At 43.4% G+C, this 23,924-nt stretch overlaps 4 protein-coding genes across 5 annotated transcripts; 3 read left to right on the top strand and 1 right to left on the bottom strand.

The window, feature by feature from the left end:
- The first annotated feature begins 1,188 nt into the window (after positions 1-1,188).
- Positions 1,189-2,505, top strand: mrps14 (mitochondrial ribosomal protein S14). Its single transcript, XM_062556275.1, has 3 exons — positions 1,189-1,314; positions 1,780-1,944; positions 2,064-2,505. The coding sequence occupies exons 1-3, from the start codon at positions 1,246-1,248 to the stop codon at positions 2,244-2,246; spliced, it is 417 nt and encodes a 138-aa protein (XP_062412259.1). The 5' UTR covers positions 1,189-1,245; the 3' UTR covers positions 2,247-2,505.
- Positions 2,506-4,695: 2,190 nt separating this feature from the next.
- cacybp (calcyclin binding protein) lies at positions 4,696-8,168 on the top strand. Its single transcript, XM_062552021.1, has 6 exons — positions 4,696-4,713; positions 5,483-5,690; positions 5,790-5,886; positions 6,011-6,110; positions 7,482-7,576; positions 7,695-8,168. The coding sequence occupies exons 1-6, from the start codon at positions 4,696-4,698 to the stop codon at positions 7,852-7,854; spliced, it is 678 nt and encodes a 225-aa protein (XP_062408005.1). The 3' UTR covers positions 7,855-8,168.
- Positions 8,169-9,468: 1,300 nt separating this feature from the next.
- Positions 9,469-16,675, top strand: plk3 (polo-like kinase 3 (Drosophila)). Its single transcript, XM_062527567.1, has 15 exons — positions 9,469-9,760; positions 10,564-10,671; positions 10,774-10,890; positions 10,987-11,116; positions 11,246-11,333; positions 11,447-11,542; positions 11,743-11,941; positions 12,111-12,237; positions 12,369-12,475; positions 13,249-13,351; positions 13,671-13,754; positions 13,926-14,088; positions 14,392-14,521; positions 14,779-14,892; positions 15,183-16,675. Exons 1-15 carry the CDS (start codon positions 9,557-9,559, stop codon positions 15,378-15,380), a joined length of 1,968 nt encoding a protein of 655 aa, XP_062383551.1. The 5' UTR covers positions 9,469-9,556; the 3' UTR covers positions 15,381-16,675.
- Positions 16,669-19,400, bottom strand: LOC134071010 (dynein light chain Tctex-type 4). Of its 2 annotated transcripts, none has more exons than XM_062527585.1 (2): positions 19,295-19,400; positions 16,669-18,302 (listed from the first exon to the last, which is right to left on the bottom strand). In XM_062527585.1, exon 2 carries the CDS (start codon positions 18,288-18,290, stop codon positions 17,583-17,585), a length of 708 nt encoding a protein of 235 aa, XP_062383569.1. In that variant the 5' UTR covers positions 18,291-18,302; positions 19,295-19,400; the 3' UTR covers positions 16,669-17,582. The 2 variants fall into 2 exon arrangements, with proteins under 2 accessions (XP_062383569.1, XP_062383561.1); XM_062527577.1 differs by lacking the exon at positions 19,295-19,400 and adding an exon at positions 19,050-19,210.
- Between the last annotated feature and the right edge of the window lie 4,524 nt (positions 19,401-23,924).

Below are 23,924 nucleotides of genomic sequence, written 5' to 3'. Positions count from 1 at the left end.
TAATTTTCAGAACTGTTGACTTTTTTTTCATTATTTTGATGTTGTACAGCTACATTTGTAAATAAAACTGGAAAAGATTTTTTCAAAAATGGGTTTTGATTTCAGGCTGTAAGACAAAAAAAGTGACTATTTCAAAAGGGTATGATGACTTTCTATAGGCACTGTATATGTAGGCTGACCAGAGGGCACCGAGGAGTCACTCATGGCTGGCAGTGATTTGCAGAAATGCATGCGCTGTGCAAATCATCAAAGTCCTGAGGAGGTACAGTATATACTGTAGCATGAAAGAGTCTGCTGAGTGAGTGAAACACATGTCCACAAAGTCAAACATCATGTCCTGTATTTATTTTTCATTGCCGTGTGCTTGCTTTATGCCTTATTGTGTGGGCCTGTGTAATATGTTTTCCATGTGTTCATCTCACAGAGACACCTCTCCCTTTCAACACATGTCTCCTTATGGACCCCACTTCACGAGTCTGCGATGGGCACTTAAAGTATGTCTGTTAAGCAATTTGCTAACTTGTGGTAACTTAGCGGTATACAATCTGAATGTGTTCTGAATTTTTTTATCTGTGTTTCCTTGTCACTTAACATACATTACTCTGCACCCTATATAAGCACAATTACTAGAATAGACAAGGCAAACTATCCAGTAGCTTCTAAATCATTACCTAATTATAATAAATATTATTTCAGGATAAATCTATTCTATGGAATTCCGTTTCAAATGTCACAGACAGACAGATGCTTGTTTACACTGCCACCATTTGGTTCCTTAATGTGCACCGTTCTGCAGTATGATTTAGTTGTGTTGTAAGAGAAGGACAGGCTTCACACTAATGCATGTAGATTACATAATAATGACTGAAAATAATCAGTCACAAAATAGTCTTCAGGAAGTGGTGCTAAAATTATTTCACATGTCAACGATATTCAACAGGGTTTTGATAGTGAAGGGGGAAAATCTGCGCCTTGAAAGAAATAAAATAAAATTGTCTTTGGATTGTATGCTGTTACAGTTTCCCTCCATAGTCTGCGGCCCCAAATAATAGTGGAGAGCACACATTATCATAACATACAGTGTAGAGACTCACGAAGAGCACTCAAAAAGAAATGACCTCAAAGTTGAAAACCAGACTAAAAGGAATAAAACTCAGTGTTCACACCAGACCCCTAGAGGGCGATAAAGGGCAATAGACAATTCAGCTCCTTTGCCCAGAACTCCAGAAGAAGAGAGGCATAAACATGGCTGCCTACAAGGTTGTCTGTTCGGGTGTCGGGCTTCTACAATCATCTCTGAATTTATCTAAGCAGGTGAACTAATCTCGAATCTTTTTTCACGATATGAATCGTCTTGATTTTCTGCGAATTCATTCCAATACTGATCCTGGATACATGGGCATTAGCATACACGTTAGCCTACTTACTTGCTAGTGTGGCTAACGTAAGTGGACTAACTAACATTAATATTGATGCATTTTTGACAAAGTAATTTAAATGAAGGATATTGTCTGATGTCAACCATCATGTTGTGAGTACCATGGGGGTACTTGTGGGAGATTACCATTTGAAGCTATTGAAGAAATCGAAAGCCAGTCTTTTACCGTCTAAATTATAATGTGTTGATACAAATGCATGTCTCTTTTCTGTCGGGGGATGTGTTATTATTATTATGATGTTTTACATTTATTTTCAGTAGTTTGGAAGATGTTAGAATCAGTCAAGCCACTTGCTCAATTTACTCACCATCATTTTCCTTTTCCTCTCACTGACATACAGGCCTTCAGGTGTTCATGGGGTGTGGTAGAACAGGTCCGGGGATACTATGTGGACTGGCGGATGGTTCGAGATGTGAAGAGGAGGCAGATGGCCTTTGAATATGCAGACACAAGACTTCGCATCAATGCACTGAGGAAGAACACAGTTCTGCCTAAGGAACTTCAGGTATATATCCTGCGCAATATGTAATCACAATGAATTTTGTGAGGATTTTGTACAACAGTGAAAATATGTTCTGTGCCTGACCACTGATTATGTCTCCTTTTTACCATTATGCCTAACAGGAAGTTGCAGATAAAGAAATTGCTGCTTTACCTCGGGATAGCTGCCCGGTGCGCATTCGTAACAGGTGTGTGCTGACATCTAGGCCACGTGGGGTGAAGCGGCGATGGCGTGTCAGTCGTATTGTGTTTCGTGACCTGGCCGACCACAGCCAGATGTCTGGGATCCAGAGAGCCATGTGGTGATGGCAGACTAAACTGCAGACACACCTCAACCTTCACCATCCAGCAACCCAACTCTGATGATCACGTGAGGCAGTGGTAGTTTGCCCTCTTAAGAACTGACCAACATGGATTTCTCCTTCATATTTGATGATGCCTTGGCCTGTATGTAAACAGTTGTGTAACGTCATCTTGACATGTCATGTTTGAAGATGTACATAGAACTTCTTATATTATTCTATACTTGTCATTGATGAATAAAGCACAGAATAAGTTAAATTGATCTGTTATATTTATGTCTTTACTCTTGGATCATCTGTTTGCATCCTTAACATCAGCAATGAGTAATGACCCATAAATGATTGGACAAGCTGTTAATCATAGCAAAGCATCAGTAGTGCACTGCCTATTTTCCTAATATGACTGCCTTCTCTGAAGCTTATTTTGTAGTGGTTTAATCAATCATTTTTACAGTTTTACACAATTGATGTCTGTATAGCCCATGTTTTTGTGATGATACTGTGATGATACTTTTGAACACATGAACACTGCATGTTCTCATGCACCTGGGTTACTTTTTTCCAAATCAAGCACTGAATGGAAGCGAGTGGACTAAGATCAAATGGTTGAAAGAGAAATTACATAACTAGGCCTACCTGAGTTTGGGTGCCAACTTGCCAAGCCATAGACTTTGAGGTTGTGTTCCATTTTCCATCAAACTATGACCCATCCATATATTTGGAACTTGCAAAAAGGCAATCGTTTGCACTAGATATACCTGCAAAATGGTTATATTGGAAACAGAGGATGGGCATATAGGCTACTAATTAAGCAACACAAGCAAGCAGTAGCCTATACAAGACCTTTTATTCTAATATTCTCATGAACTTGAACTGTCGGTTTGGTTAGATAAGCCTGCTATCGTCATGCATGAAGTTGAGATCAGAAATTAGTTTGAATAGGCCTAATGAAGGGAAACCTCTGAACTCCAAAAATATCAATTCAGCATAATACTTTAATAATACAATGACATATACTGCTTTGGACACCTTGCCATGACAAGTTAATGACTATTTGCAGCCAATATCATCCTGCTTAGTTTTTCACATAGGACAGCAGAATATTCCATACATAGGATAAAAGGATGTTTGCTTGCTTTTATTTGCTGATAGACAGATCAGAATTTAATGGTTGCATGTGATTGTGAGGACTTGCCCATTTCAGAGCCTTGATGTCAGGGGATTAAGCGAACATCCGGAATGCCCCCCATTGGAAGCTCTGAGGCAATCACCTGCCGCTAGCATTCCATTGACCCCCATGGTGTCACTTTGACAGCAAATAACTTTACATCTGAAGTGTTTAAAGACTATATTTGTCCATTGTTTATTTCTGAAGAAACACCACAGTATACATATATTACCAAAAGTATTCACTCAACTGCCTTGACTCATATGAACTTCAGTCACATCCCATCCTTAATCCATAAGGTTTATTATGACGTCGGTCCATCCTTAGTAGCAAGCTTCAACTCTTCTGGGAAGACTTTCCTCAAGGCTAGGAGTGTGTTTATGGGATTTTTTGACCGTTCTTTCTGAAGCGCATTTGTGAGGTCACATACTGATGTTGGATGAGGAGACTAGCTCTCAGTATCCGCTCTAATTCATCCCAAAGGTGTTCTATTGGGTTGAGGTCAGGACTCAGTGCAGGCCAGTCAAGTTCATCCACACCAAACACTCACATCCTTGTTTTGTGCACTGGTGCAGTCATGTTGCAACAGGAAGGGTCTATCCCTGAGCTAAGCCTGGTAGCTCCCTGAATGATTCAGCATTAAACAAGAGATTTTGGAAAATTCCATGCTCCCAACTTTGTGGGAAGTTTGAGGATTGCCCCTGTTCCAACATGACAGCACCAGAAATCTCTTTATCCAAAAGGCACCTGAATCGTTGGTCTGATTGGTAGTCATTTGAACTATGCCCATTAATCACGCCTCTTATGAAGTAGAAAGCGCTGACTGCCCAGACAAATATTCAGTCAAAAGATTGAGCTTAGTATGGTGATGATGGTCAGGCTAATGAAATGTGCCATGCCTTAATAGACTTGACTTGACATTAAGCAGGCTACTATAAAGTGTATAAACTTTTGATGGTCGCCATTTTATTACACTCTAATTTTCCCCCACGTTTTAGTAATGAACTAATGCATCTTACCTATTTCTTAACGAATATTACTTTGACAATGCTTTGCTGTGTCTGCTGAAGAGGTGGAAATGGCGATACAACTTTTATTTTGACACACATGTTCACGGAAGTAGTAGAATCGAATCCTTCCAGAAGGCGTGTTGCGGGAAAAGAAAGCGCAAGTGAAGTGACAAGTCTTTTCAAGTCAGAAGTCAAAAGTGAAACACCGGTATCCTATTTTCTGATTTCTGGTGATCTTTCAAATCACTGCTCTATCCCAGCATTTGGAATCCGTCATGGACCTGGATACACAGGCAAGGCTGGAATATGATTTGATTTTACCCTAAAAACTAGTGGTTAACATAAGGAAGCTAATCGGCTAGCTAACGTTAACCTTGTTCCATTTGACTTGAATGTGCTATTAAAGATGACAGCATGTTTCTATCACATTACTAGTAGACATCACACGAAAAGAAACTCACTTGGCGAAACGTATTCCGGTTTTAGCATCAGTAAATGTAACGTTACAACTGGACATTTAGCAAACTGCATGCTAACGTGTCCTTACCTTGGGCTATGAGTGGCTGACATGATGCTTAACATTCACTTATTTTGACATTAGGACTGTACGCTTTTGACAGATATTGCGATTTGATTTGCCATATACTTTTAAGTTCAAGCTTCTGTTCAATATTCCGCCTAAGGTTGGCTACTTCTGATGAATGAACACGCTTAGTGCACGAGATGCGCAGCACTCGTGTTGGGTGATCTTCACTGTCCGTCACACAAAGAGGATGACATGACAAGTTGAACCGTCGGGACAAAGTGCTGCAGTCACTGCGCGGCACGAGTCCAATGTGTTTTCTGATTATGCATTGTCGTAGCACAACAACGGGTCATCAACTGTAATTTCTTACCACAGATTAAAGAACTTGAGACTGATTTGAATGAAGTCCAGCGATTGATAGAGAGTGCTGGAAGGAAGCGGGTGCAGACTGTGCTTAAACAGGAGTCCAATGTGTTTTCTGATTATGCATTGTCGTAGCACAACAACGGGTCATCAACTGTAATTTCTTACCACAGATTAAAGAACTTGAGACTGATTTGAATGAAGTCCAGCGATTGATAGAGAGTGCTGGAAGGAAGCGGGTGCAGACTGTGCTTAAACAGGAGCAACAGAAGATTGAAAAGGAGTTGGTGCAAAAACGCCAATTGAAGGAAAAGCAGTCTAAACGTGACTCGGGAGATTCCCCAGCTGTGAAGGGATATACTGTCAAAATCACTAATTACGGTAATACAGTTAAGCGGTCTTCACAAAAATGAAAGCTCTTCATAATAATATACTGTAATATAGCGTGATCATATTTTGACTTGTCCTTATGTTTAACAGGGTGGGACCAGTCTGAGAAATTTGTGAAAATTTACATAACGCTAAAGGGAGTACATACGATTCCAGCAGAAAATGTTGAAGTCACCTTCACAGAAAAGTAAGAATTAATTACAGTAACATTATGCCATGACTTCAATAATATGCTGTCTGAAGGGAGGACACAATGTACTCAATGTTGGAGGCCATTATGTGCTAAATATGTTTATACATGATCTTTTCAGGACGTTTGTTCTTCTTGCGAAAGACCTGGATGGGAAAAACCATCAAATGACTATCAACAACCTTTTATGTCCCATTGATGTCCAGGGAAGCAGTCGGAAGGTTTGTTATTTTAATGGAGTACCTAACTAAAAACTTAATACATATGCTTTTCTTATGTTAATTTAGTACTGATAATACTATAGTCCTACCAAATCTTGTGCAAAGTAATACTACTCAGGACTAATCTACTCATTTTAAAGAGTCTGGGGATGGGTTGGGGGTAGGCTACTTTCTAGTGTCTCAATGGCCTCAATGTAGTTTGGCATTAATGGCTTTATCAGTGGCTATAAACCATTGAAACTGGCCCGTATGTAAATATGCAGGCTAATGAAGTGACTATCAAGTAGGCCCCATGCTGAAAGGCTATATTCAGGCATAGTAGGCTAATTACTGATAACAAATGTTCAAACGTGACCTTACTCCAGGAGTGTGCTGCCAATTCTTATTGTTAATACTGACACCCATATCTTGAAGTTGAGCACCCATGAAGTTGAGCTTCTTGCTAATTTGAGGCTGTACAAGATCTGTACCATAGAGTAAGAGTATCACAGAGTACAGTCTGTACGGGAAGAAAACTAAAACAATTGATTTTACCTAGCTGAATTTGCTGCAGCCAACCGCTAAATCAGGCTGGCAGCTACATCGCTACAATGAGGGGATGTGTTCAAGAGCCCCCATGTGCAGGATACCTATCTTGCTTTTTCACAAAGCGCTATATGATGGGCACTGGCATTTTGGTCATGCATCTAATAAACAACCATGTTTGTTAATGTGTGCAATGAAACATCTCACTTTGTTATCAATAGAAGTTAGAAATGTACTTAAGTAACCACTCTAAAAATGAAATGATGTGCTGCTTTTTGTTGTGTGCAGTTGGTGTACTTGATTTGTATAAAATAGAACTGACTATGCATTTTACGCTGTTTCCCTGTCATAATGCATAATGTGGCATGTAAGCTGAGTACATTATACTCGTTTCTCTGCATTTAACCCAATTTAACCGAATTAGTGAACACACACAGCACACAGTGAACACACAGTGAGGTGAATCACATACTAACCCAGAGCAGTGAGCTGCCTGCCCAACCAGCGGCGCTCAAGGGGCAGTGAGGGGCTAGGTGCCTTGCTCAAACGCACTTCAGCGGTGGACTGGTCGGGGATCGAACCAGCAACCCTCCAGTTACAAGCCCCAAGCCCTAACCAGTAGGCCATGGCTGCCAATTTTCCAAATTTCCCTCACGGGATCAAAAAGAATATATTAATTTTTATTAAGTCTACTCTTAATTTGACAATAATTAAGAGTACACAATAATGTTGCCACACTGCCCAGGTCATAGAAGTGTCCAATTGACCCCTTTCTAACATTAACCAAGAAGGAACTGTGACATTTGTGCTGATCTCAACTTTTCATGTGTCATGTGCTGTTCCCAGGTGAAAACAGACATGGTCATTGTCATGTGTAAGAAGGCTGCAGCGAAGAAATGGGACTGTCTAACACAGGTGGAAAAGTTGGCAAAAGACAAAGAGTGAGTTACAATTGTTTTGTGTTCTTGTGACAAGATCATCTACCTTCAACTTGCCTGCAATTGTGCTCTTAACAATAACTATCAAGAAAGGAATTAACACCAAACTGTAATCCCTTAGAAAACCCAACGTTGACGCGAACGCTGATCCAAGTGACGGCCTTATGGGCATGCTGAAGAAGATGTACACAGAGGGGGACGACGAAATGAGACGCTCCATCAACAAGGCCTGGTCAGAGTCCCAGGAGAAGAAGGCCAAAGGAGATGAGATGGACGTTTGAGTGTGCTTGGTAGCGTATATACCCAGCCCCATCTATTCCTGTCCTGGCCCAGACGCAGGACCATGCAGTCAGGCCAGGCCAGGCCATTCCACGGGGCGCATCATTCCATTTAGGTTCCACCACTGCACTGTCTTTGTTGCCTGTTTGCTTTATTCGCTTCGCTTTGTGATTTTGTTGTCTTTTCATGTTCCAATGTGTACTTTGGTTACTGGATTGTGTACTATGATTTCATTCACCGATGACGATCATAGATTTGACAACGTGCCACAGCTTCAAATTGAAGTTGAGGTTATGAATAAAATGGCTCAATCATGTGTCCTTGCTTTGTGTGTAACTTGGTGTCTGCTCTGGGGAGGGTAAAGTACTTTTTCAAACCATTAATACTGGCTTAGTTATGTCAGTGGGTTGTACACGATCCAAAAAGATTCCTCTGTTAGTGTCAATAAAGATGTTGTCTTAGTTCATGTACTCTGCACAAAGACAATAAGGTTTAATCAAATCAAAAAGGCACTACACAGAGAACTCAATGGGCTCTGGGCTCTAGCTTACTTGAACAAACTTGACAAACCAGTTTCCGGTTAGTCGACATCACTGTGAAAAAGCACCTGAAGAGGAGTGCTTCAATTGTACCATAATGTGGGCTCACTGAAAATCCGTCCCTCCTTATTTTGTGCAGCCTCTCCACGTATGCTGGCGTTTTTAGGAAAAGGTGGATTCTGAAATTGGTTTTACGCCAAGCAGAGTGGCACAGTATTGCTCCTCATAGATATATGTAGTGTCAGTAACTTCTCTATAAGTGCTCCTTAACCGCCCACAGATATTAAGACTCTACATTATATTTCTTACTTTTTGGTAAAACTAAAGCACTTGTCTTCAGGTGCTTGTTGACAGCCATGTCAATGAACAGGAGTTGGTTTGCCAACTTAAAGTAAGCTAAAGAATAGAGCCCATAGGACCCTACACTAGTTACACTGAACTGTAATTGTGTATTGAATTATGCCACCAGGGGGCTCCATACTCAGGGAATTGACCAACATGTGGCACTAGGAACATCCTGTGTATCATGATTAGTGCATTGAATGTTTACAGAGCTGGAATTTATCACAATAAGACAGTAATTCATTAAAATTGATATATCATGCTATAATACTGATGAAGTTGTATAAGCTGTTAAAAAAATGCAGATCTATCCCTTGTTGTGGTTCTACCTGAAATTAAGCCTTTATAATTAAATTGTATCATTACTATTTTCTGTGGATATTGTAAGTAGCTATTTCAAAAATCTATTCAGTACCAATTCAAGACAATGAAGTGAAGTCAACAGTCTGTTTCAATGTCACTTTTGTTGTCCAAAACATAGAATTCAGTCATTGACAAAGCGTCAAATAAAGGCATAGGTCTACTGTGATTGGATGATTTTTTTTCACTTCATTCAGTTTTTCACATGCACATCACATGCTGTCTTTGATTTCTGTTTGACTGAAAGCACTTCCAACAAACCTCGTCGGCTCCTCTGAGTCAAGCACCACCCACTTATCCGCCTACAAACCTGACGTCACCAACAGTTTATATACTTGAGGAATTCCCTGTCTGGGCATGTTTAAGATACCTAGGGCTAAGCAAGGAGGAGGAAGTATACCGAGAAGGGATATACGGAGTACCTGTGAAGAGAAGGAGTTTATTGGGACACTTGGGACTGTGAATGGATTCTACTCGTTTCTCTACGACACAGCGCCTTTCGTGTCAAATGATGAATCCGGATTTATTGAAACCTTCTGAGCGGACGCACACTACTCAACCACCACCCAAGCCGAACCGGAGTAAATCTGAGGCTACGACAAAGCCAGAGGTGGTGGTTGATGTGGAGGGGAAGAGGTGCTATTACAAAGGAAAGATTTTGGGAAAGGTAGCACCACTAACATGACTTCATTTTATTCGTACGAACAGTGTCATGTCATGTCATTTTGCTGTTGTTTAACTGTGTGCTCAAATGCAAGCGAATGTGGAGGAATGGAGTAGGCTATCACAATCGTCTACCATTAGATCATTGGCGAAGGTGTGCGCCACGCAGAATTTGCTACCAGGTGTCCGGTAATGACCTCGTGTAGGATATGACTAACGCAAGTTTGACGATGCCTCTCCCTGAGATTTCCCAAGCGGTCCTTGGAATTTGGCTCTAGGCTACCATCTCAGTCATATCGTTTCATTGTTTCTACGGAGCGTTTCGATGATTTTGACATCATCTGCAAATTACCGAAAAAAGACGTGTGACCCCATCTTACACCTGCAGTTTGTATTAACGGCAGTCAAAGGCATCTGTGTTAAATTGTATACAAGGTGTAAAATGCGTTGATTGTGTAGACATCCCGCATACTCGCCTTTACTGCATTCTTTTTGTCTGCTTTATCCGAATGAAAAACATGTCGATGTGTGATAAAGGCCTGACCAATGCATGGTCATTGTAAATATAGCCTAGTATAGGCTACAGAAACGGTTTTCCAAGCTGCATATGATGGTGCCACACTATAATGCTGCTGTTGCTCTCTTGTGTGAGAGCAGTTGTTTTATGCACACAAAAAAGAAATAAAAAAATACGTCATATTGAATCAGATCGCTTTCAAGATTCATAGGATAGCCTACAGCTAAATCCTTTTAACATTTTTGAAATACGTAAGTTGTGTTTAACACATTCATTATTTTTGTTTGAAGGGTGGTTTTGCACGATGCTACGAAATGACAGACGTGGCCTCGGAAAAAGCATATGCTGTGAAGGTGATCCCGCAAAGCAGAGTGTCGAAACCCCATCAGAGAGAAAAGGTAAAACAAAAACCTGTGGCCCTCTCAATGTTATGCTGATAACAATGTATTGTATATATTTATGTTTTGATTGTGTTGTAATAATGTAATGTTTCTGTCCAGATCATCAATGAAATTGAACTCCACAAAACCTTACAACATAAGCATGTCGTGAAATTTTCTCATCATTTTGAAGATGAGGAAAACATTTACATCTTTCTGGAGCTATGCAGCAGGAAGGTATGTGACTGTCCTTACAGCAGTGTGCTACATTCATTGCCTGGTGTGTAAAAATACAGCAGAACCCTCATGGATTTACTTGCTTTGCCTCTGCAGTCCCTGGCTCACATATGGAAGGCGAGGCACACTTTGACCGATCCTGAGGTCCGTTATTACCTGAGGCAGATCATATCGGGACTGAAATATCTGCACAATAAAGGCATCCTTCACAGAGATCTCAAACTAGGTAGGTCCACCATGAGTGGATGTGTGTTTGTGTGTGTGTGTGCAGTGAGTGTAGTGCAGTGCATGCACATGTCTGTTTGTTCATATGTATATTTGAAGTGACTGTAACTAACCTCAACTGTTTTTATAGGTAATTTCTTTGTAAGTGAGGGCATGGAATTGAGGCTGGGAGACTTTGGGCTGGCAGCAAAACTGGAGACAGTTGAGCAGAGGAAGAAGTGAGGATTGTTGTTATTTATGCTTGTGTGTTGTTGCAATGATTATTTTATGGTTGTCATAATTAAAGCCTTGTAGTATACTAACCATCTTTTTTTATTGTGAAATCGTTTAGGACAATCTGTGGAACGCCAAATTATCTTGCTCCAGAGGTCCTCAATAGACAAGGACATGGAACTGAATCAGATGTTTGGTCTCTTGGCTGTGTCATGTAAGTGAGCCATGCAGTTATTTATTGCACTGTCCACACGCATAGATTACTGATGGCTGTTAACATTTCATAAGGGTGTGGAAATCAAGATAATTACCGATTACATTTGATAATTACTTTACATGGCTGTGGGCCAAATTGTTTTCTAAGTAGTTCATCCCACACTGGAGTTAAGTCCTTTCTTTTTTTTTCTTGAACAGATACACATTGTTGTGTGGCAATCCACCGTTTGAAACTCTGGACTTGAAAGAGACCTACAAGTGCATCAAGGAAGTGAGGTACACGCTCCCTCAGACCCTTTCGCCCTCGGCTCAGAAGCTGATCTCCGCCATCCTGCAGAAGAACCCCGCCGACCGGCTCACACTCGACCAGATCCTGACCCACGAGTACTTCACCAAGGTGACTTGTTTGAGGCCACTTCCTTTGGCACGTCTGTGACCAGTTTGTGTTTTCAAAGCACGCTGACACCATTTCAGTGGTGCAGTGTCTGTCCGCGCGTGTGACCGCGTCTTCCCACGGTGTGGACGTTCCGTCCTGACCCTTGTGTTTTTTGCTTTTCCTCGTTCAGGGCTTCACCCCAGATAAACTGCCACCCAGCAGCTGCGTCATGGTGCCTGAGCTCAACCCACCGAGCCCTGCCAAGAAGTTCTTCACCAAGATGGCCAAGAGCCTGTTTGGCAAAAAGAAATCTAAAGGTATGCGTTGTTGCTGCTGCCGCTGTCTCTATTGTTTAGCAAATGTCCTTTATTACAAATGGGCTGTCTGCTTGGCCTCTTGGTTTCCACTGTACAGTTCTGTCTCTGACTGTGTCTGTGTTTACCTGCAGTTGAAAAGAGCCCCGCTGAGGAGAAGGACGACATCTCGAAGCTGGTCTCGGGCATTGTGAAATGCTCCATCAGCCGACAGATAAGCGTCAAGACCGGAGCAACTGAGGTATTTGCCCATTATCTCTTATTTATTTCATGTCAAGATTCTGTGTGTAGTTCTAAATCTGACAATGACTGAGGCAAGTGCATGCTTCCGATGTGCAGTTGGATATATTCATTCCAAGACCGCATCCATAATTGCTTTCAAAAGGCATCTGATTTGGTGGCCTCTTTAGAGCAGGTGATTGCTTGAGAGGTGAATAACCTTTGCCATCTATAGAATTATTTACGACCTTTTGAGACGTCGTCTCATTTTTCCGACATTTCAGTCGATTTAGCTTGAATGCACTCTGCCATTAAGGCGATTGCATGATCAGCCGGGATGTCTCTGTGAGTGCTCGGGATGAATAATGGAATGTGTGTGAGGCCAGCAATTGTGCAGAAAGTCTTAGAATAGCATTGCGCTGAGCAAATCCAATTTTTAGCCAAGTGATCTATGGGGACGGCACAGTTAATGCCTCAGCCCACACAAGACTCATGCCGTCAGGTTCACTGCACAGCCAGGCAGACCAACAGGAAATGTTTTTTTTGTGTTTGTGTGCACTGCCATTTCAATTGCCTCAAGACATGCTGGGGGATCAAATGGCCATCTTGTCCTGACGTGGACCTAAAGTTTGTCTGTTATTCTTTTAGGACTTAGTAAATAACCAATACAAGGGGATGTTTTTGCTTACTGCTCCACCCCTTAAGAAGTTTCTGGATGTATGGGGGGGGGGGAAAGCCTGAGTCATGGATTGGCTTTTCCTTGATTTGTCCCCCTTCTTCCTGCCCTTCCTCCAGGCGCCACTAGCTAGCTCCGGTCCCACGGACACGCCGGCCGAAGAGGAGTCCAGAAAGTCCACGTCTCAATCCTTCAAGGGCACGGTGGCCAGCAGCAATGATGGTAAGCCAGCTCAACCAGTTCACTTCCTTTACAGAGCATTTCTGTGTTAGTGTGCTAAAGCTTATGTATTCAGCCAAACCTCTCAGCTGTAAGCAGCAGAGTGACTCAGCAATTTGAAAATAATTAATTTTACAATAAATGGCTGTTTTGTAAGTACTGTCTTTAGATACACTGGCGAGAGAGCCAGCCCATAACAGTTTCATCAAGATTGACACAGTGTGCTGCTGCCAAAACTGCTTATTTGACTGGCATGCATTGTTTGGATTCTTTAAGTATTTGTGAGTTGTGGTTCAATGAGGCCTTGTTCTCCTCTCCGTAGCTTGTGAAGACCTCCTCACTCCTGCTGCTGTCGCCGAGTCAGCTGTTCGTGTTCTCAACAGCTGCTTGTCCTCCATGCCTGCAGGTTTGTGTGCTTGTTGGAAATCTCTCAACACTCTTGGCTAGGAGAGGGAATTGAACCTTAATGATTTACATGGAGCTTTAAAAAAATGACCCAAGTTATTGCTGTTGCTGTAATGAACTGTAATGTGGATTTTAATGTAGCTCTGTCTCTTTTTTTTCTTCCCCATTTCAGCTTCTAGAAACCCACCATGCCTTTCAAAGCCCAAGCCCTTCATTTGGGTGACAAAATGGGTAGACTACTCCAACAAATATGGTTTTGGTTACCAGCTCTCCAACCAGAATATTGGTGTGCTGTTCAACGAGGGAACTCATCTTAGTTTATGTGATCAGAGAAGGTCAGTGGCTCTCCCACATGCTTTCATGACATTGTATACACTTGATATTGAATAGGTCAAATGGGAATGGCATTTTAAATATGTGCATATATGGGCTTTTGCATGCCTGTGTGTTTCGCTCCCCTCTACAATGGGTCAGTCGCGTTAATCTCCCCTCTAGTTACCCATGACTGGATTTACCACATCACGAGCCGCCAACTCAAATCTTTTGTCTCTATCTTTGGCACGAGCTTTAAAAGAAAAACTGCTCTCCACCTCCTCATATCTCATAGATATTTTCCCTTTTCTCTCTCTCTCTCACAGGACTGTCCACTACTGTTTAGCCAACAACAAGCACTTCACGTTCCAGGCTGACACACTTCCAGAGCAGCTGCACGGTCAGAAGCAGATTGTGGAGCTGATGGCCAACTATATGGAGCAGAACCTGATGGAGGTTTGTACAATATTGCTGGAAAGATAATATCTCAGTGTTACGTTTTTAAAAAAAGTGGCCAAGGCTCGTGGGTAATGTGGGCAACAATGTGGTCTTTTGAAGACGTTCTCGGTTCCGTATGCATTGATTGAGAAATCTACTTGGCACTGCCTTGTGGTCCTTGTTCTGTTTTTTTTTTTTTTTTTTGGCTTTTCTTCCATTTTGCAGAGAATTGAAACCCTTTTCTCTCTCTCTCTGTCCCCCCGCTGCCTCTCTAGGGTGGAGACCTTCAGTATGAGGAGCTGCCCCCTCCCTCTGCGTCGCCCCTCCTGCTGCAGTGGGTGAAGACGGACCACGCGTTAGTCATGCTCTTCAACAATGGCACCCTGCAGGTAAGCCCTCACAGCTGCTCCTCTGCATCTGGCCTCTGCAGGCGACCCCCCACAACCACAAAACAACCCCCCCCACCACAAAACAACCCCCAGCAAACACTTTGACAGAGCCTCAAGTCTTTTTAGTGCTTGCGTGCCCCTCACATTTACCTGCAAGCACCTAAAACATGCCTTCAGTATGACTTGGTGTGGTTTAAAATGGCTAATGACGAATCCATTTGACGGTAAATACTGAGGGCTAATTCTGATCTTGTTTGTATGTTTATTTACTTTTTTTTGTTGTCCTACAGGTGAATTTCTACACGGATCACACAAAGATCATCCTGTGCAAGGCCAGTGACTCCTCCTTCTTGCTGACCTACATCAACCGGGAGCGAGTGTCGTACACCTACCCGTTGAGCGTGCTGAGCGAGCGGGGCTGCTCCACGGAACTCCGGCACCGGATGCGCTACGTGGTGCAGCTCCTCCAGCACCACACGGGCGCCTAAAACACCGCCGCCTCCGCCGCACATCGCCGCCACCACCACCACCTCGCCTACCAATAGAGCAGCCTTCTTCTGACTCTGTCCACGCGCCACACACAAAAAAAAAAGTCGCTGCTGTCGGCTTCCTCTGGGAGCAACACTCAAACCTCAAGGGGGGAGCTTCCCACTCGGCGGTGGAGAAGACCCCTCCTGCTCTTGGCCAGCGTCTGGCCTCTATGGACTTACAGTGCACTGTTTCAGTTCCATTTTACTTTTCCTTATGATGTGTAGTGCTTTTTTTTGTTTGTTTGTTTGTTTTTTTTAAGAATTGAGCTTACACATACAGTATGACACACTACTGGCTTGACTCACAGTGCGCACAATGAAGAGGGAAGAAAAACAAACAAACAGAAACAAACAAAACCAGAAGTATCCTGTGTTCCCTCAGCTGGACTGTTGAAATGGTGATACTGACACAGGAGCACACTTCACAGGGCTAGCTGACTGGCCCGCCCAGAGCCACTTTGCCAATGCTATGCAGAAAGCCTTGGCTTTTATCCGCTTTTTTTTTTTCACTTCTCTTTTTTGGATTGTACTTCACGTAATGGTACACACCGGTGAAAGAGTGATTTAGGTGCCAAACGTAGGGTGTTTTTTTTTATTTAGGATCCATTTTAAAATCCGAGAAGTTGATGGTGACCACGGTCTACAAATGACAGAATGTCTTATTCAACTTTTGGGAAGAGCTGAAATAAGTGCCTTTTGGAGGGATTCCTGCTTGTGCAATAATCGCCCTTCTAAATCGGAGAGACAAAAAAAAATGAGATTGGGAAATATGCGGAGGAGCCTTTTTTTGTTGTTTTTCTCTCTTGCTTCAGATTTGATTTTTGCAAGCGAATGAACAAGCACTACATTACCTGACATAAGCTGTGGGCTGTAAACAAGGTATTCTACTCCAGTAATCTCAACCATTTCAGAAGGGTGCACGTATATATCTTGTACCTCCTGCTTGGTTACCGTCCGTCCTCCACCCATGGTAATACTCTGCAAAACTGTGAGTGTACTGTAAATGTTCTAGAACTAATGAGTATTGTATTCAGAATCCCAATATTGTGAAAGCCATTGCCCTTTCAGAAAAACAAATCTTTATTTTTTTGCGTGGCACATAATGTTGTCTATTTATTTTTATTTATACTTTTTTATTTATTTGTGTAAATGTATACGGTGTTGACACGGGAGGGGAGGGAACAATTGAGTATGTTCACCTTTTATGTGTTTGGGGAGAATTAGGAATAATAAAGTACATTATTGTAAAATGACTTCTCTTTGTCTTGAGTATTTTTCCGAAGGCCTGGTGTAGGGAGTGGGTTGGGCTGAGTAGGAGCTCGGCCTGGAGCTTTGATCTGGAGCTCCAAATGCAGCAGCTGAGAGGGCCATTTCTGCTGGGTCACAACAGTCAGATGGAGAGGGGGGGAGGAGGCGTGAAAAGCTATAAAAATGGAAACTGTTAGAAAAATGCTCTGCTTCTATGAAGATGGTTTGGTTTGCTGGCTCTTGAGGACAGTCACCCTTTGTCCACAGATTGTATTCTTGTACCGGTTCTGTTCAGAACTCCTTCACCTTTCCACCAGCTTTGAACCGTATAAAGGGTGCATCATCAACAGTGGGTGTTGCATGCAAAACAAAAGTTATTGAGATGCTAAACCGGTGAAATATGAAAAATGTCTGAAATTAGCTGTGTAAAATGCTAGTTAATATTTGCAGTGTAGTGCTATTTGACTAGTTTGTTTACTCATGGTAAGCTGACGTGGATGGAAAACATTGTGCTTTCAGCCTTCTCTCCTCTGAACGGTAGAACGTTATGCCCACTCCAGTACACAGGAAAAAACAACTATTTTCTGTTTCAAGGTCCAAACCAAGGTGCCACATTCTGAATCGTTTTTTTTTTTTATTATTTGGTCGAAATGCTCTGAACGGTTTACCGTAATTTCCCGCCTATTAGCCGCGGCTTATACATTGATTTTGCTAAATTTCTTCAGCTATGAGGTTAATATGGCTTTGTTTCTTTTAACTTGCATAAAACACTGCCCTGCGGCTTATACACAATGTGGCTTATATGCAGGAAATTACTGTAAATGTTGGTTCGTGAATGGGAACGGAACTGGTTCTCGGTTGGTGGAAAAAAGCATTAGAGAAAGTGGCTGAATGGAACCAATTTCTCCATCTTCACTCATAGTATGTCCCATACACTATTGCCACAGTGAAAAGAGAACCATTCTGGAAGGTGGCTACGGCAAAGTCATCTGTCGCGGAGTCCAATAAGCCGCGACTAGCCATCGCGAGACTCTGGTCTCCGCTCTGGCCGATAACCACCTGGCAGACCAGCTTGTAGCGCGGGGGGCAGGTGTCCTTGATCTTGCTTCGCACCAGCTCTGCGAGGATCTGACAGACCTGCCCGCACGTGTTCTGGCTGTAGCGCGCGCCGTCTAAATAGCTGTCCAGCGTGGCCTGCAGGATCTGCTGGCTCTGCCTGGCGCTGAACGCGCTCCCCGCGTCGGGGCCCGTTCTGTAGGTGTTCTCCGCGCGCGCCTCCGCCACCGGCTGAGGGAGCAGCAGCCCTGAGAAGCTGACCCGTCCGCCGCCGCCGTGCGCCCAGGCGCCGCCCACGGACAAGCGCTTGGCGAAGAACAGCGAGTCCCGGCGCTGGAAGGGCGAGGCCGGGTGGCTGACGGCGGGGCTGAGGTGGGAGGCGTCCGAGAGCCTCCGCAGGAGCAAGGCCGGAGGCCTGGAGGGGAACGCGTCCTTGGGGTGGTCGCGCGAGCTGCGGCGCGTGGAGACGGACGCCCTGCGTAGCCGCTGGGGCCCGTCCACCACCTGGTCACGGTTGAACTGGGCGAGCGTCTCCTGAGAGAGAGGCAGAGTCTGGGAGTTCATGGCACAGGGGTCCTACAAAGAGAGGCATTCATATAACACACCTGTTTTAATGAATTTTAAATTGATTGAATTTTAAAGTTATTCATTTAAGACATTAGATATTTTTGTAGATGTTTCATATTCATAGTTCATAGAAATGCAGCCAAGAAGTGAAAACCCAATGACTCATTATTGTTACAGAGGGACTGCTAGACAGTAGAGTTATGTTGATAAGTTTATCTCACAAATTAGTCATGTCATTGTTGTATATCATGTTTACTCATGTGGCTTTCAATCTAAGAGGCTTCTTTCTGGTAAATTGACCTCTGTGCTTCACCTCTCTGCTTGTTGTGAAAGCCCTTCAAATCTTGGGGAATTTCCCCCTTGGCTGCCAAGTGCTCTCTTCTCAGTGTGCAACAGCCATAAACAAAGGCAATAACAGGCTCCTGATCGTATTCCATGTGCTTCCCCTTTTTACCATCATATTCAGAGCTGCTTCTCACACCCTTGTGAGAAAGACGTAAAGGCTGAAGCACCCGCTCTAAAATCCTAGCCTGGCAGTTTCTCAATACAGCTTCAGCCTGGTTTAACCCTGAGACTGACTCACATTCTTCAGGATATGCGCTTGAATGAGAAATAGTTTGGATACACCATCATTTTCAAAGTGTGTCTCAACATATTGACATGCCATGATGGTTAAACTAGCCTAACTGTAGAGCACTTGAAAAACATGTTCTGTCAAGTATTGGTCTGATAAAATCACGCAGAGCAAGCACTTACTTTTTCCACTTGAGATCAGGAGATGAAATGTGTGAAATTCCCAACTGTGAAACTCGTTCCCTGGGCAAACTTACACCAAGTTACTCCAAGAAGCACATATTGCTATGAATCTAACACCACCAACTCACTCATTCATATAAAGAAGACATATATCACTAAAAGTGTCATACCCCTGAAAATATTTACCAAATTTCTTTTAAAATAAACCTTCAAAATCCCCTTACGACCTTCTGCTTTTACCTTACCTACACAAATGATTCTGTCGTAAGAGAGAGAGAGAGCCTCAAGTGTGGTCTTAGTCAGGACTTCAACGGTAACACTAATCATGACAGTGTCCTAGGCCACCAGCGCTAGTTATCAGATACAAACAACCCATTATGTGGCCTTTTATTTCATTGCTAGGAGTCCGCCCGTAAATTATTAGCAGAAGGGCAGCCCGGGGTCAGCAAACATAACAACAGCTTGAGACCTGGCAATCATTCACATGGAGCTATGTAGCCCTCTCTATAGTCGCCTCAGACAAACATCTTCCTTTACCCCCCTCCTCACATGGCACAGGGGAAGCAGCTAGCTCAGTTCCAACCAACAAATTTGGCTTCCTCTCATGGCTTTGTTGGATGATGGGAAACAGGGAGAGCCGGTGTCTGATACACACGCTCACACTCAGAGAGAGGAACAGGGCTGAGTCACACACCTTGGGCTTGTCTCTTTATGTAGGAAGGGATTCATGAAAGCAAATAATAGGCTGATTTTACCAGCCTGCTTCCCGCTGAGTGAGATGGAGAGCAGGTAATTTGTTATGCCGGTAGGCAAGTCCAGCCAGGGAACCATCTGCTGACAGTTTTAACTGCAGACGAGTGGGGTGGTTTAAGTCTCTCAGTAAGGGCCAGACTCACTAACATTAGATGAGGGAGTGCTACCGGAATACAAAGCACTAACTTCAATCCAATTAAAAGAGTGCACGCTTGTGTGAAGTTGTGCAGAGTCAGTCATCCCGAGGGGAAACGTGACTTTAGATTTCCAAATGAATTAATCCCTGCAACCTCAGAGACGAGCCTCTTGACAGCTGTTTTGCTCCCTCTGCGCATAAAAGCGTTGCGCACTGCGACGTCAAAAAGGTCCAGGAGAAACAGTCAAGTCGGAGAAGAGTGCTTTTCAATTAACTCTGCATAATGACTGATCCTATCTCCACACATTCACAGGTAACTTGTAGTTCATTTCGTGTGTGACTTTGGCATAAAGTAAATGTACTGGCTGCATGAAAAGCCAAAATCAAATTAGAAAAGACAGTAGAAGACACTCCCTCCATGAGATGATTTATTGTGATTGGGAGTGGCCTGTCATCTTTAACATGTAGCCACTAACAGAAGAGAGGAAAGATCACAGGCTCGGTCAAATTACACATTAAACATTGAGATGGCAAGTCTAGGCTTGTCTGCAGAGAGTGACACGGATCGATAAGCTGGCAAAGGGTTCTCCATCATAAAGACTGAAGACAGGTATTGAGCGGCCTTTGAAAGGGAAAGTGTCATAAATTAAGACTGTTTATAGTTGATGGTGCTGCATTGACCCAAGAGGAAGAACTGTACTTAAATTAAACAAATAAATAAAGGTACAAGACAAAAATAGACAGGGGGGATGGGGGGGATTTCAGCTAATGGTCGGTTATATACGTATGTTGTTCAAAACATACTGTAGTGTTGCAGCTATACCTGAAGAGCTGAAATGCCAGAGCGTTTTTCCATGACACAGGTGAACCTAAGGGCTCTACAGTTAGCACCTAGTTACAATGCACCTCACTGCTCCGGACGTCACACACACTTACGGGTAAGCGAGTAGAAAGCGTACACGGTCACTGGCTGCCTTTGAGGCTGAGCTGGGAGTATTTCAGTGTGATCTCCTGTTCCACAGGCTTTCTCAGTTCAGTGTGATTCAGTGAATGGTGCTTTGTTTGATCAACCTTAGGCCTAAACCATTGCCTTATGTTAAGGGGGCATGCAGTAATGTGTCTTTTATATATTCGTGTTATACAGATACATTATTGTGACATTTTATATAGCCTCCTCCTAACTTAGCTTCTGGAGAGTTTCAGAGACATTTATTTTTTTCTCAGAGCCTCTATTTTCTCAGTTTTTTCTCTATATCATTCACCATCATTCAGATATTTCTTATACCAGCCTTTGACATCATTTAAGCAGGCCTTTCATAGTTTTAGCTACCGTCATAAAATATGGAGTTACACTCAACTGAATTATTTAAGCAAGTCAGGGCATTTTCATTGTGGATGATAACATCACCAACAATGCGATCTTACATAATATGTTCATCCTTCCTACTCATCTTCCTGAAATAGGAAACTGGGGGGGGGGGGGGGGGGGGGGGTTATGTCCACTTCTGCCATCCTCACACTCCTTCCCAGAGTCCTCTCAAATCTAGAGCAGGGAAGACTAGAGAGGGTTCTTCCGGTCCTCTGACTCTTTTTCACTCTTAGGAGTTAAAAGCAGAGTTATCCAACCCACTCTTTCCAGCGTCACACATTCCTTTCAGTGTCATTTTTACACAATCTAGAACGAGAAAGACAAGAGAGGGTTCTTCCTGTCCTCTGTCATCAGAGCAGTGACATGACTATGATATTTTCAGACACTCTCTTGTTTTGACCTTCTTGTCTCTATGTGGGTGCACCTCCACATTTTTTTTTCACATTATGATGCATGTGAACGTTATTACATTGTACACATTGAAGGGAAATATCTTCTATACCTTTGTACGTCTACATTGGGAGGAAACTGCCTAACTCTTTTTTACTCAGGAGTTAAAAGCAGAGTTATCCCACCCACGCTTTCCAGCGTCACACATTCCTTTCAGTGTCATTTTTGTACAGGCGGTTGTAGCTAAAATTGAGTTAGCCCCAAATTGAGCTCACCCTGAGTCATGGCCAAAAAGTACCATCTGAAGGATTTAAAATGTCATGAATCTGACAAAATTGTTGTTTGAGTAAGAGAGAGAGAGAGAGAGGAGAGAGGGAGAGAGAGAAAGTAATTGTGTTTTGCATGAATGAGGCCCTGGGCTCGTGACTAATGTTTGTGCTAAGACTGGTAGATTGCTGATGTCACCTGCTTGCCCGTAACTCTTAACCTGGCCCCGCCCACCTAAATCTTCTTTCAGGGAGTTCTATTCTGGAACACCATTAGCTCACAACTGTTTCCCTCAGACAAGAAAAAGATCAGGCCAATCAGCAACGAGAGGAGAAGACGAAACTGAAACGTATTGTGATAAACAGAAGCAGCAACACCTGCAAACCCATACGCAGACCCTGACTGTTGTTTATTGTCAGTTTGTAAAGTGTAGGTGACGTAGGAGTCGATAACGTTTCCCAATCGAGGGTCACCAGACTCTCCGTGAATGAGTTTAGGATTTTTCCAGGCTAGGCTACGTCATTCCGTCAGCCGCATCAAAAAAAAGGGATGATTCAGTCGAGGAATAACGCCAGACTGGAGGCCCACAGGATGTGTGCTTCCTTTTTCATTGGGTCCCTCGGTTTCCTCATCAAAAGGGGCCGAGAACGTCTTCCTTCCCTCAGGAAGGGGGCCGGCGGGGGAGGGACACTGCTCGGGATAAAAGTAGCGGAGGCCATGTGGCCCGGCTGCTTTGGTGACATGTTCCTCTCCTTCCTCTGTGAGTTAAAGACACGTTTCGCTCAGTCTAATTCCAACCAGATGAACTGAAAAGCGCACACACACACACACACACGCACCACAAATGACTCACAAGGGGAGTTCTAGCGGAACTGTATGTAGCCCCCCCACCCCACACACTTTCTCTTTGAAGTTCAAACGTGTACTATTTACATACATTCTTACTTCAACTCTTCTGTTTAGTCTTTAGCACAGTATTTCCTAAACCACAAGTCCTACACATGTACCTCACGGCACTCAGTTACAGTTAGTCTGTATAGCTAAGAAAACTCTGCAGTGGGAGAGCCAACTAACACTAGAGCCACATGGCTCTACTCTGCTTTTAATTATTAACCTCTGCATTCCCAACCCATGTGGGCCCTCCCAGAGCCAAAGAAAGCCTTGTCTGCCTGGTTGTTGAGCTTCCTCTGACAAAGACCACGCTTGTGCGTGGGTGTTGGGTGTTGGGTGCTGGGGCAAGGGAAGGGAAGGGAAGGGGTCAGGAGGCTGGGCAGGCGCTGACACTGACTTCCTCTGGCCTAAAACACAGGGCTAGGCAGAGCCCTGATAAGAGCTCATTGTGTGTGTGTGAGAGAGAGAAAGAGAAAGAGAGAGAGAGAAAAACAGAGAGAGCACTGGCCCATGGGAAGTGTTTTACAGGAGCATGTTTTTTTTTTTGGTTTGGGAAAAATAACGTTTCACTAATAAATACTCAGGGCTTGGGTTGGCCTCTGGAAGAGTGGAGTCGCCCCAGTGCCGGACGTCCTGATAACAATAAATGCCCCCATTCATACCTATAGCTCATAGGAAACAAAAAAAAGTCCATGGAAAATAGTCACCTGCTTGGTCTAAAAATACACAATGAACAATGAATCAGATAACTTCCATTGACGGTGAGACTAAAAGAACTCTCCACGCCGTGTCTCAGAGCGAGATAGGAGCCTCCGATTTAATATCATACCCTTCTGTCTTCCAGGATTAGGCGTCCTGATGTGTCAGCAGCAGTGGCGTGCTAAGGCACAGACATTAGCTAAATTGAATCAATATTTCAGGCAAGGTGTCTCTGCGCTGTTCCAAGGGTGTGGACGCCCTGTTCTCACTCGCCGTGCCAAGACGGTGGACTTCCCGTCAAACGCGCGGCCTCCTTTACGGTGGCCCACGTGAAGAACGAAATGAAAAGCACCTGAAAGACATCGCGACC

The sequence above is a fragment of the Sardina pilchardus genome, chromosome 2, assembly GCF_963854185.1.
Source record: "Sardina pilchardus chromosome 2, fSarPil1.1, whole genome shotgun sequence".
Taxonomy (NCBI): Eukaryota; Metazoa; Chordata; class Actinopteri; order Clupeiformes; family Clupeidae; genus Sardina; species Sardina pilchardus.
The sequence above is the reverse complement of the archived record's forward strand: the minus strand, read 5'-3'. Positions and strand labels throughout refer to the sequence as shown.

Excerpts from the sequence above, each read along its gene's own strand:
- mrps14 (XM_062556275.1), top strand. The coding sequence starts at position 1,246 with ATGGCTGCCTACAAGGTTGTCTGTTCGGGTGTCGGGCTTCTACAATCA. Across the intron at positions 1,315-1,779 it reads CTCTGAATTTATCTAAGCAG|GCCTTCAGGTGTTCATGGGG; the intron begins GTGAACTAATCT and ends ACTGACATACAG. Across the intron at positions 1,945-2,063 it reads TTCTGCCTAAGGAACTTCAG|GAAGTTGCAGATAAAGAAAT; the intron begins GTATATATCCTG and ends TATGCCTAACAG.
- cacybp (XM_062552021.1), top strand. Across the intron at positions 5,691-5,789 it reads TGTCAAAATCACTAATTACG|GGTGGGACCAGTCTGAGAAA; the intron begins GTAATACAGTTA and ends TATGTTTAACAG. Across the intron at positions 5,887-6,010 it reads GAAGTCACCTTCACAGAAAA|GACGTTTGTTCTTCTTGCGA; the intron begins GTAAGAATTAAT and ends TGATCTTTTCAG.
- plk3 (XM_062527567.1), top strand. The coding sequence starts at position 9,557 with ATGGATTCTACTCGTTTCTCTACGACACAGCGCCTTTCGTGTCAAATG. Across the intron at positions 11,117-11,245 it reads TCACAGAGATCTCAAACTAG|GTAATTTCTTTGTAAGTGAG; the intron begins GTAGGTCCACCA and ends CTGTTTTTATAG. Across the intron at positions 12,238-12,368 it reads TGGCAAAAAGAAATCTAAAG|TTGAAAAGAGCCCCGCTGAG; the intron begins GTATGCGTTGTT and ends GTTTACCTGCAG.
- LOC134071010 (XM_062527585.1), bottom strand. The coding sequence starts at position 18,290 with ATGAACTCCCAGACTCTGCCTCTCTCTCAGGAGACGCTCGCCCAGTTC.